This window comes from Phodopus roborovskii, unplaced genomic scaffold, assembly GCF_943737965.1.
Source record: "Phodopus roborovskii unplaced genomic scaffold, PHOROB, whole genome shotgun sequence".
NCBI lineage: Eukaryota > Metazoa > Chordata > Mammalia > Rodentia > Cricetidae > Phodopus > Phodopus roborovskii.
The window spans coordinates 28,158,627-28,171,800 of record NW_026126470.1 but is presented as its reverse complement, the minus strand read 5'-3'; the positions used below and the strand labels follow the sequence as shown (position 1 = coordinate 28,171,800).

Genomic DNA, 13,174 nt, shown 5'->3' with positions numbered 1-13,174 from the left:
GAAACCCTGTCTCAAAAAAACATATATAATATAATATATATATATATATATATATATATATATATCATAAAAGAGTAGGGTGGGGCTGGGGGTGGTCCCATTGGTGAAGGGTCTGCCTTGCTTGGACCTGGGTTCAATCCTTAGAACATACGTTAAATGATGGAATGTACTTGAAATCCCAGTATGGCCTGGGGGTGGGAGGTGGGGCACAGAAATGGGTGGATTCGTGGGGTTCACCAGCCAGCCAGCCTGGCTTAGCACCTGACAATCCCTGGGCGTCCCTGAGATAACGCCGTCTCAAAACTGAGGTGCCTGGCTCATGAGGAGCAATACTCGAGGTTGGTTGCTGGGTGTCGCACATTCATGCACTTGCTCCTGTATGCTCACACACACAGTGCAGCGAGGTAAACAGAGACACCCATGGGAGACACAGGGCGTAGAAAAGGCCGCGTTACAGGGGTAGCGATACCAGCACAAGACTGGAGACACTACAAAGAGGGGAGGCTGTGGGAGCCCGCACGATGGTTTTCATGCCAAGGGGAAGGCAGCGTGGTGTGTCGAGGGGCACTCAGCCCAGAGCTCCTTACTAAGTGGTTCTGCATCAGCCAAGTATGTGACGTGGATGCCTGTCTGTCCTGCAGGAGTCGCTAGAGTGGACCTGCAAGTGGGAAGCAGGGACTCTCCAAGACCTTAGTCTGTCTTGCTCTGTGAACTACCCTTTCCCGCCCCATCCAGGCTGCACTTGATCCTCCTAGGATATTGATTCCATTATGAACAACTCAGCATCCCAGGCAGAGGGCCGTGTGGGGTGCCCTGTCCTGTAGAAAAGCAGACAAAGACTTGCTGTGGTCTCTGGTTCTGTCTCTGCACCACAGCTGCTGTGGGAACCCTTCCTGTCCCCACTGAACTTCCTGCTAGAAGGCATTGTCTGTGCTTCCAACCGAGGTCAGTGATGAGTGAGGTGTCTGGGTCCTTGTCTCCTGGAGGCCCGGGCGTTCGGGGTTGGCCTCTGCCCTTGTTGACCACAGATGCCTCTGGAAGAGCATGGCTGTGATGTCGTCGGTCCCCAGGACAGGAGAGTTGCAGATTCTCAGGATTTGATGTCGATATTACAAGAGAATAGAAGCTAGTGAGAGGGGAGGGCTGTGGTGAGAAGATGAAGATTCTGCCGATGGCATCCAAGACCCCTAAGCACTGACCCCACCCTGGCCTGTTTTAGGGGACTCACTGTGAGCTGTGTAGCTGGGCCTGTCTGGGCATGTCCATTCAGCCTCCTCAAACCCAGAAACTCAAAAAAAAAAAAAACAAAAACAAAACACACAACACAACACCACATAGCTTCCAAATCAACGTCATCTTCTCCCAAGAAGGGCCATCTGGTCTACCTGGCTTGCCAGGCAGTTTAATGAGCATGGAGAAGCGGTGGAGATGGAATTCCTCCCAGGGATAGTCCATCTCCTGCTCTGCAGTGGCTAGGGGTGTGGTGAGTAGCGTATCATTGCGGCTTTGTGCCTGATGCTGGACTCCTGGCACGGGTACCACAGCCCTTCATAGTCTGACATTTTCCTCTGTTCTTGGCTGCATCTGTGTCTCCATGCAATGCCTTCTGGCTTTGCTTTTGGAGCACTCACTTTTGGTGTGCCCTGTCCCACAGGATTGTAGGTTTCCTTAGCAATGGCTGTAAATAAACCCTTCGGGTATGTAAGGGTTTATTTACAGCCATTTCTAAGGGGTTGGATCCAGTTACAAACACGTGGCAGACATCTTGCTCTCTCCTCCCGAGTGGGACCTTTAATCCTTCCACACTCCTGGAATGGGGCGAGTCCTGCGGGAGGATCTGCCAGATGCATCCCCTGGATCTTGGACTTCTCAGCCTCAAGAACTGAGGAAAAGACAGATTTATAACTTAGCCAACCTTGGGCATCTTGTTACAGACTCCTGCACTAAGACAACCTGAACAAACAGGATGGTGGGAGAATGAGGAAATCAGAGCTGGGTGCCTGGAACCAGAGGAGTAGGTGTGGAAGAGAAAAGATGCTGGGCGCTGGCAAATGGCAACGCTGAACCAGAGGCTGCAGACATTGCGCATGTGTCGCCTCGGTCCTCACCAACAGTATCCCGCGACCCAGATGAGCAGATGAGGGAAGGGAGGCATGGAGAAGACAGGCAAGTCAGTAGAGCCCCGGTTGCAAATGAAGCAGAGCCAGAGTCCACGTTCATCTTCGCCTTGCTGGTGGCCCCGGTGGCAAGGACAGACAGACTGGGTGGCTTTAAAAATAGAAGTTTACTTTCTCACGGCTCTGGAGGCTGGAGTCGAAGGTCAGGTCAAGGTGTTGGCAGGGTTCACCTCTCCTGGGTTTATAATCATGTCTCCTTCCCATGTTCCACAGAACCCATGGTGATTTCTTCTTAAAAGGACACTTGTCATATTAGAATAGGGTCCACCCCGAAGGCCTCATCGTAATATTTAAATACATTTTTGAAGACACTAACTCCAAATTCGGTCACATCCCGGGGTCTCCAGGGTTAGAGCTATCACCTATGAACACTGGGACCACATCAGAAGGGAAGCCCACTTGGGGCTCGTGACAGAGTTTTGGGCTGTGTTTCAGGATGATCTCGGCAGCAGCTGACTATAGACGGAAGGAGGTGGCGGTCCTGGAGTATGGCTGCACCCTGGAGTCACCCAGGGTGCTTGGGAACTGCCAGTGTCTAACTCTCAGGGAAGACCTGTGGCCATCATTAAGGCTCTGAGTGGTTCCCAGCTCAGGCACAGGGAACGCTCTACTCTGGAGAGAAAAGATGGTTCAATGCCAAGAAAGGAGAGTACAAGGACCGGAAGCTATAGCTGTCCCAGTGCATGGGACATGAGGGCCTCCACAGCTGCTCAGCTGAAGCCACCCAGGGCTGGCCACTAGAGCAGTCACCTGACAGCTATGATGACAGAATGCTGTGCCTGAAAGGCCATCCGCACCCCCAGAGCCCACTGAAGCCCTGACGTTCTGTTCTGGAGGCCTCTGGAGGCCCGTGTGAGGCCACACTATCCCCACTGACCACTCAGCGCTCTCACTTGGTGGATGGGTCGGCAGAGTCCAGAAAGGAGTGGCCATTCCTGCTATCAGAGATGCTCTCTGGAGACAGGACCATAAATGGAACCACCTGTGTTCCCAGGGAGCCCACCGTCTCTCCTCCAGCGCTTCCTGGGAGGTCTATGCGAGGACAAGCTTGGCCCTGGAGCTCAGGCTCTCAGGAGCTGCTGCCAGTGTGGGTCAAAGCCACGAGTCTTCTCCATACAATGGCCCCTGGGACTGGAGAGATGGCTCAGCAGTTGAGTGCTCCCTGCCTGCGTAAGTTTGGTTCCCAGCACTCCCATTCGGTGGCTCACAAACACCTGCAACTCCAGCTCCCGGGGACCCAACACGGCCTTCTGGCCTCCACAGGTACCACTCTACACACATACGCATAAATAAAAATAAATCTAAATAAAAGACCCTTGGCTCCAGCCCACAAAAGAATCTGCAGGTTGTGTGATGGGGAGGTGTACTTCACAACCCTAAGGCAACGGCTTCAGAAGGGTCTGGCAACACCCTGGCCTCTACAAACCGACCCCAGTGGAACGCAAGACACCTCCAACCTAAGGCATTTCCTGACTGTTTCAGCACCACGGGATCCAACCAGGGTTGCTTCTGTGAGGCTAGCACACTCATAGTGGGTTAAATACCAAATATGCATGGGAGCAAGTGTGTAGACTAGTCAAGTAATTATGAAAACGAAGGATGCTTCCTGTCTTAGGGCCTTTCCATGAAAAATAACTTTTTCAGCTCTGCTGCCGTCGCCAGGATAGGCTTGTGCTGGGTTCCCCGCCACCCACAGTGAAGAAGTGAAGAAGATGGTACACTGATGGCCCAGTGGAAAGGGACTACTATGCCTGTAGAACAAGGAGAGGGGACAGGGCAAATAAGGACTCGCTACCAACACCCAAGGCCTCCGCAGTCCCCAAGAGTGAGGGCCCATGGGAGACATGCCATGAATACAAGTGTGTTAATCAGACCAGCAATAGACGGGACCCCACAGTAAGACAGCTCTAGGAGGAGGGTGGCATTGCTATTGGTGGTGACTCCCCCGTTTGTGGTTCTGGGGAGAGAATCCACGATAAGCATAAGCTTTACCACCCAGCCACACCCCTAACTCTGCAGGTGGTTATTTTTTTAATTATTATTTAACTTATATTTTCTTTCTCTCTCTTTTAAAATAAAGTCTTGTATATCCCAGGCTGGCCTAGACTTCCCCATGCCGAGGGTGAATTCTCATCCCCTGCACCTGCCTTCCAAATGCTGAGATCACGGTGCGCCACCACGCCTGCTTATGTGTGTGGCGCTGGGGATTGACCCCAGGGCTGTATGCATGCTGTGTAAACACGCTACCAACCGAACTACATTTCCAGCCCGATTTATCTACTGCTGACGGCATTTCGTTATGCGGCCCAGACTAAGTAAGTCCCCAACCCCCATCATAATCCTCCTGCCTCAGCCTTCCGCGTGCTGGGATCACAGGCAAACAGCACGCGCCAGATTCTTTGTGAGGCTCTTGATGGGGATATGACAGAACTCAGTCTGATGAGGGATATGAGCATATCTAACACTTGGCCGATACCCTTCCCCCACCCCCAAACACATCTACCAAAGGCTCACGTGTGCTAAGTCCCCAACGGGTGCATCCAGTTCCTGACAGGTGACAGGACCAGTAGGGAACCAGCCATTGATCAGCTCATGACCACAACCTACTAGCATTTCTAGGAGGCTCTGGAGACTTAGAAGGTGGCTGAGTTAGAGGATGAGGATGCGGGCACACCTTTGACAGGTACCTGGTCCCGGGCCTCTTCCTGTTCCTCAGCCTTGATGGGGATAAGAGAGCCAACCCTACATGTTCTCACACTGCCACGGTATCCCACGTTACCAAAGGCCGTCAGCCATGAAGCAAGCTGGGCTCACTGCAGCTGAGGGTGCTAACCAGTGGCCAAAGCAAGGCTTCCCCCCTTGTGACGTCCTCCTTAGGGCCCTGTCATGGTGACAGAGTGTCTGAGTTACCCAGTGTCCGTCCACACGTGTCTCCAATGAAAGGACTTCATGGCAAGGGAACCCGGTGGGGAGGACGGCAGAGAGCAGGAAGGGGGCGGCAGGAGCAGGGCACGTGCTGCTGGAGTGCACCAATGGCGTAACTCGAAGCAATAATTCCAGGAAGGCGGTGCGTGTAGGGTATGGGGGCAAAGAAGGCTTGGGGCTAGTTGAGACCGGACAGGTAGGGCACAGCCAGGTGACGAAAGTCTCTGAATCTGGCACGGTTCCACGTCCGTGCCAACTGTCACTCCCCAACATACGGGCCCAGGATGCTGCCCGAGAGTGTAGATGTGGGCTCTGACTCTCACACCTTCCAGAAAGGTCTTCAGGTGGGCGGCGTCCACTCTGAGGTTGGTGTGTATCTAAGCGGTGTCCCTATATTTGGCACCACGGTCTATCTGCAGCCAGGAAGGGAAACTTAGAAGCCACAGTTGCTTTGTGGCGGACTCCCAGCACTGGCTTTTTATCACAGCGTCACCATGATTCTGCCTGCTGGCATCTCTTCCCACTTCTACAGGCTCAAAAGCAGGCGTCACACCTGCCCGTCTTCCAATGCCCACAGCCTTATCACCAGGCAGGGGCCATGTTCCTCGTGTGTGTGTGTGGGGGGCGGGGAGACAGGGAGAGACAGGAGAGGGGAAACTGAGGCACGTCAGCCCTCTGAAGACTTTGCTGCAGCCAGATGGAGGAAAGGAAGGACACTGGAAGGTTTTCTTCCGACTCTTGAGGATGTGCTGGGGCGAGGGCTCCCTCTGGACAGAACTAGCGGGGGCTGCTTACTGTGGGGGAGGGTACAGCCACGTAGGGCTTCCCATGGGGCTGTGGGGTTTCAAGGCAAGTGCTCCAGAGAGCCAAGACCCCTGCTTGGCTTTCCTGCTCTGCTAGGGTGCCCCCGCCCCGCTCTGGTTCAGTAGAGCAGAGGCCGCCAAGACCCTGTTCTTGTCTGGGTACACACAGCAGGGTGCAGGGGCAGTGTGCTTCTGGGAGCCCTAAGTGTTCTGGTACACCTGCTCTGAGGGGCACATGTCTCTAGTGACAGTGTGGCTACTTGCAAAAAACAAACAAAAAAATGGCTGGCATGTCTAGCGGGAACGGGGGGGGGGGGGCAAACGTTCCCTTCTTTGCTGGCAGGGGAAATACAAGGCTGCGATGAGAAATACAGGACCCAGTGACCCAAGGCCTTTGTGACAGGTTTATTGTGGGACGCTGCGGGGCCTGCCAACAGCCCGTGGCTGTGGCATCTGAAAGCCTTACACACTCCGCCTCTCCTGGTTGGGTCCCACCGCCAGCCGTGTGGAAGAGGCAGGCTTGCACCAGTGGTGTGCTGGGGAGACGCTGGCTTGAGACAGGGTGTCAGCTTTGTCCAAACCCGTGGGACTCCATGCAGGTGAGCCCTTCTGGGGCCAGAAGGCAGGGACTGGGCTGTGTTTGCAAGTGAGCAGGGCAAAGTTGCAGGGGATGTGTGCGAGCCCCGAGGGGTGGCCATTCTCTCTGAAGTCTGTCGTTTGGGAAAGCAGCTGCAGGCGCCACAAGACTGGCACCCACGGGCGTTCACTGACCACGATAGGCCACCCATCTCCCACAAACAACCCCTGTCTTATGTACTGGGCGCTCACTCACTCACTGGTGTTATCTCTGTGAGAGCAGACAGCTTAAATAAACATGCCTAAGACCACAAACTATGAGAGGTAGCGGAGCTGGGATTCGAACACATGCTCTAAAAGGCCATCCTCTAAACCTTCACCGCTACCGAAGACCGAGGAAGGGCACAGAGACACTGACTTCCACCAGGGCCAACTATGAGATTGAATTGTATCTATGTTCTCTATGCATCCCCGAGTTCCTCAGTGTCCTCACTGCCAAGGGAAGGGGCTGTGTCCCTCATTCCCACACCTGCTTCTGTGATACGGAAGGCCTGGCTTAGTGTGACCAGGATCAAGAAAGAAGCATCGCCGGACGGTGCTGGCACTGGCCTTTAATCTCAGCACTTGGGAGGCGGTGGGGGAAGCAGCGTCCTCACACCGGCAGGTCACAAGGCATCTCCTCTCCTGGGTTAGGGTTTGGTGAACTCGGGAGAAAGGAGTGTTCAGCCTTGGCAAATATGGGCTGCATCACGACGAGCCAAGCAGATATGAAGACAGCTACTGTCAGGCTGTGTGAGGGGTCTTCTACACAATTCTACGTGCTCCTAGCTGTACTCTGGCCTTCCGGTTGTTCCCTACGTTAACAAGCCACAGGTGAACACATTCATTTTCTCATGCCTACGTCTGGCACCCAGAGACCACCGACACCACCCAACAGCTGGCAGGTAGCGTGTAGGTCCCGGACTCTAGAGGCGGAGCTGCATAAACACAATAGTTGTGGGTCTTAAAAAAAACCATGGCCGTGTCTAAGAAACAAAGCCTTTGTTTTAGCAAATTCAGGCATTGGGCTTTTTTTGTGTGTTTTCGTGACTGGGAGCTTTCAAATGAAAAGCAGAACCTTCAACGAGAAGCAATATACTGGCTGAAACAAACCATCTAGCTTTTCGTTGGTTTCCATCTAAAAAGGGCTCAAGCGAGTGGTGGCTAAGTGGCGTCAGTGCCTCTGGCTTTATCACTATCTGCAGATTTTTAATTTTCCCCCCAAACATTTTATGTGTGGTGACCTTTGGCCCACATACAACACGTCTGTCTTTGTACCACTACCCATGTTCCTGGTGCCTGTGAGGGCAAGATGGTGTCAGATCCCCTGGGACTGGAGTTACAGATGTTTGTGAGCCTCCATGTGTGTACTGGGAATCAAACCTGGGCTCTCTGGAAGAGCAGCCACCTCCCCAGTTCCCAAATATCAGCTCTTTTGTGTTTTCCTACGCATTTACTGGTGTGTGTGTGTGTGTGTGTGTGCGCGCGCGCGTGCATGCGCGTGACTGATGGTCAATAGCTTCCAGAACAATTCTCTTGGGTATTTTTGGGTCTAAAAAGAATAAATAGGTTAATTTATGATTTTTCCAAAAGGAAAAAACATTCATTATCTCCCAGAAACGACTTTCCGTTTCCAGGAAGCAGGGTTGCTACCTGGGCGGGAAGCTTCCCAGATTGGGCCAGCGTGGAGACTGCCCAGACCATAGGCCTGGACCTTGGCACGCACGGGTGAGACACCAAGGCAGTACTACTCCAGGGAGCTTGCATCTAAAGGGAGAGGAAACTAGGGTGACATCTTGGTTCCTCCTAAGGTGATGTGTGTTAAGAACTGGGATTCCGGTGTATTCTACACTTGGTCAGTCTGCTCACACAATGGACAGCTTCCAGTGTTTAAACCCATTGTGTGTCAGGAAATGGTAAATTATATGAAATTTAGGCAGGGCACAGTGGCACACTCATCAGGGGGATATCTGCACACTCACGCAGGCACACTAACTCACGTGCACTCACGCACGCATGCGCGCGCGCGCACACACACACACACACACACACCAGACTAGATGTAAAATAAAATTTAAAACACCCTAAGAACAAAACCCCAGACTTAGTATCTTTAAACTGTGAGAGATACTTCACCATTTAATCTGACTTTAAAAAGCAGAGAACACAGGGGTTAACCAGATGCTCTGGAAAATAAAAGACAATCGTGGGGCACTTTTTATGCTACAGACACATTGACAGGAGCTTACAAAATGAGTGCACGCAGTTACCAGGGCAACTTCAGCAGCCATGTGAGGTGACCGCTTGGGCCAGGGCAGCCCAGTGAACTTTAGCCATAGCGGCTGGTGGGATGAGACCAGGGTTTCCCAGCTCAACACTGGTAGCATCTGGGACCCGACCACTCTGTGTCATGTGAACCCTGCTCTGCCATGTAGCATGACCCACACCCCCAGCCTCTACACGCAGGATGCTGGGAGTGGCCCTCTGCCTACAACCGCCAGGGTAGATGTGTTCTCTGCAGTCCATGCTAACTGAAGAGATGTGAGGGAAATCTGCGCCCCTTCCCAAACACAAGGCACCAGAGTGAAATGCGAGGCATCACCCGTCTTGACAACTGCACCCCACTACCAACCTCAGCACTGCCTTAGAGAGTGAAGAGGTCCTGGGGAGGCGGGGAGGGGGCTGCAGACTTGGTCACGGCTCCATACGGGGCTGGGTGGATGGGAGTCGGGAGGGGCCCTTCCCACCGCCCTCTGGGTCTTAAGTACTTCTCCACCCCCCCCCCCCCCGGCTCCCAGCTCTCCACTCCAGTATTACCCCCTGCTCCTCCTGGGGTGGGGGACGTGTTTCCCTCTGCCCTACGGCAGCAGCACCCTCCCCCAGCCCACCAGTGCTGGATGGCGGGCTCACGATCCAAAATCACCCTCACTTCTGCACAGAACTCAATACACATGGATTTCGTTTTCACTCTAGAACCCAACAGGGCACTCGACACATGGTAGGTTTGTCACCCCTTCCCAAGACTTTCCGCCAACTTGAAAAAAACTGCAACGGAAGGGCAGGGAGGCACAACTAGTGAAGTTCTAGAAGGCAGCGCCAATCGCGCGTCTGTCCATCAGGGCTAGCAGCGTCATCCATGTGTACATGCTGGTGTGTCTCTGTAAAGGACACAGAGTGTGCATAGCTGATGTGATCCCACAAACAGGGAAATCACTCCCTACTTCCTTATTATGACACAATTTTGGGACCAATATTTTGTGCCCTAAGCCACACCACACACCTGTCAATGTGTCAACAACATTAACTAAATAGAAGTCCAATGAGAGAGCTGAGAGCTAAGCGGGACGGTGGGCTTCCACACTTGGAGACTACCATTATATAAGGAGCCGCTGTTCACACATTGATGGGGTGTCACAAGGGTTATGTCTGTGTTCACACTCAACACACCGGCAGCCGGCCAATGGCTGACACCCGTCTGTGTCAGCCCCTCACACTGCAGGGTTCCAACAGCAAGAACACAGAGACATTTCCATCTAACTTTTATATGAAGAATTTAATTATCTATACACATAACTAATCCAAAAGGTTGTATTACAATTGTTAAAGCCGCAGGTGTATGTATTTATATATTTTACATTCATATCCACAAGAACACAGGCGCGCAAGGAGACAAGGAGGAGCTGCCCCGTCCCCTGCACCGTGCGAGGGGAGAGGGACCACAGCACAGCCGCCAGCCAGCGAGGCATGTCCCGAGGAGGGTCCCGAGGGACACCCGTTAACTTATGACCAGGGCAGCTAGATGGCGCCTCAGGCTTCCCCAACCCCTTCTTCTGCGCTGCCAGCAGTGGGTGTTTCTTTTGCTTTTTTTATTGAGAGGTTCCAACTAATGTCTAAAGACAAACACGGCTTAGGCTACAGCACAGTTAACACATACGTGGAGCAGGAGCGCCATTTCATATCGGTCTGTGGAAACGCCACAGTCTACACAGTCTAGTTAAAAATGTAAACACTGGAAATTAACTGCAGGGAGACTTCTATACATTCTTTCTTGTCAAGAAAGTTACTTGTTCAAAATATTCCATGAAAAGCAACTGGAATAAAACTTCATGTAACAGAGACTGTTGATCGTAACCACCTCGGTGGTGGTGTCTTACTGAGTTACGGTATGAAAATACGCCAAATCAAAAACTCAAAACAAAACACCAACCGACTGGATAAATCTGAGACCAAACGGGAACACAGGTGCTTTCTCATGCGTCTGCAAGGCCACTGTGCAAAATGAAGTTAATGCAGCAGGTGGAGGCATTGCACACTGGTAGTGCCTGCCACGGGAAGAGCTGTCTTCAGTACAGATCTGTGACATGTCAACAGGGTACATGTGACAGTCATAGCACAAGCATGGCACCTTCTGTCTAGCCAGGCCCAATCTACACATCTTCAAAGCGGGTACACCTGACTCCTCTGCACTCTACAGTAGGGGAGAAGCCCCAAACTACACAATTTAGTTGGTAACACTGGACAAAAAGGAAAAAAATACATCAAGTCTCAGATTTATGGACATTTGGAACAAGTTTTAATAGCACATGCAGCATTCCTTGATAGTGGGTCGTTTTGCAAAACCAATATAGCAAAGAAGTAATCGACTGATTTTTTTTTTTTTATTAAAAGGCTAAAATACACATTTAAAAATAATCTTAAAACTACCGAAAGCACCCGTGTAAGGGCAGGGCCGTCAGTCTGAGTAAGTAGGAAAGCCACAAAAGGACCCACAACCCTGTGCAATTTTGCTCCTGTCTCTGCTCGTAATGACTCAGACATTGCGATCACATGCAACTAAGGTAAAATGAGGTAAACTGCTCTGCAGTGAGTTCTTCTACTCAGAAGGCAGTAGGTGATCATGCTGCAAGTCACATGACCAAGGCTGCATCTCCCATCATCCCTCTGGGCAGTGATATGGGATAGTGGGTCTCTTTGAGGACTTTCAAGCCTGAGGGGGGGATGGACAACATATGATTCCTAGAAAAAGGAGGAAAACAACACATAAGCAAAACAAAACAATGAGCAAAATTCAAGCTAGGAAAATGAGTCAGGCATGTACACAGCACGGTGCCAAAATGATTTAAAAAAAAAAAAAAAAAGAAAAGAAAGAAAAGAAGGAAGGGTGGGAAGGGGGCATGCTACAGAAGGAATGGAATTTAAAAACAAAAACCAAACAACCCCACGAAACAGTCTTGCATCACAGAAGGTCTTCAAAGAGACTGTTGCAGATGCAGCAGTGGTCTGGCTTCGAGTTCCGCAAACCACGCTTGGCAGAATCAGAGCAATGCTGCATGTTGTACGGGAAGATACCAGAGAGACGAGGAAGAGAGCCACTGGGGCACTTACATTGCTGGCTTGGGTCCATGTCCGTGGTCAGCTTCACATAATTGGATGGGAAGAGTCCAACTTGCCCATTGACTTCTCCTTTCCACCAGTCTGGGTCCTCCTTGTTGAGGACGTTGATGATCTGGCCCTTGCTGAAGGCCAGCTCGTCATCGTTCTGTGCGGTGTAATCGTACATCCCGATCACCTGGCACACTGCAGGAGACAGGGCTGGGTGAGCAGCGGCACAGCCCAGTGGCGCACGTGCAGCGGGCAGAGCTTCCCCGCTGGGCTGTGCCCCTCAGAGTGGGGAGGAGCGTGGGGAGGAGGGCAGGAGCGTGGCAACAGGGGGAGATGGAGGACTACATTTTGAGATGACAAAGACTTTCTACCCTGTCCTAAATGTCATGTCAGCTTCCCCTCCACGGTACTTGTCAGCAGACAAGGGAACCCTCTCTCTGCTCGACACAGCTCCGAGAGCCAGGAGCCACAGCATTGACTGTCTTTATTCCAGTTTCTTCCTGGGATGGGGAAGGCTGAGCCCAGGGCCACACTCACACTAGACAAGTGCTCCGCCACCGAGATTATCGGCCTGAACCTGGCCATTTTAAAGGTGGAACATGACCCTCAGTGAAAAGTGAAGTCAGTAAGAGGGCTCTGCTGTACACTCATGTCTCAGAGATGACCACGCTCAAGAACGACTTCCCTTTGCTCCGAACCCCACACTCAATGCCGAGTCTCCCAGGGGATGGGAGATACAGATGGCACCCCATCCCACCGCCGACTGCCCAAGGCCTCAGCTCATGCAAAGATGATAAGCTCGGGATCAGGGTTCTGCCACATTTATAAGTCCTGACATTTCTTGCAAGGACAGCAAGATTAAAGCCAGTTTCACAGGGGGTATGTGAAACAGACATCCAGTCACAGGGTGACTGACGATGGAACAAAACCTCCAGTCTCCATAGATGCCACCAAGTATAGAGACCTCAAGACCTAAGCAGAAATCTGCCTCCTACCTGAGCTAACTCTCCGTCTTGGGTCAGAAAACAGGCAAGTCGGCCGCAGCCCTGGCCTTTGCCTGCCCCCTAAGAAGACACACAACATCCTGTCCACTCACTCCGTGGCCCCTCTCCCCAGCGAATGTCACAAGGGAGCTACTCAGTATTCTGCAGTAAGCAGACCCCAGCAGTTTCTCTTAGGGGCCCTTTCTGTTGCCTGACCCAGTGGCCCAAATCCCAGGGTAATAGCTAGAAGGAAATCAAGGGAAACCCGGCTTTAATGCCACGGCACTCT

General features: G+C 52.1%; 1 protein-coding gene across 1 annotated transcript in view; it reads right to left on the bottom strand.

Annotated features, from left to right (window-relative positions):
- Itsn1 (intersectin 1) overlaps positions 1 to 13,174 on the bottom strand; it is a 157,874-nt gene that overhangs the window by 20,849 nt on the left and 123,851 nt on the right. The window contains exon 28 of the mRNA XM_051191893.1: positions 11,906 to 12,097. Coding sequence (XP_051047850.1) covers positions 11,906 to 12,097 — 192 coding nt within the window. The remainder of the gene's footprint in view (positions 1 to 11,905; positions 12,098 to 13,174) is intronic.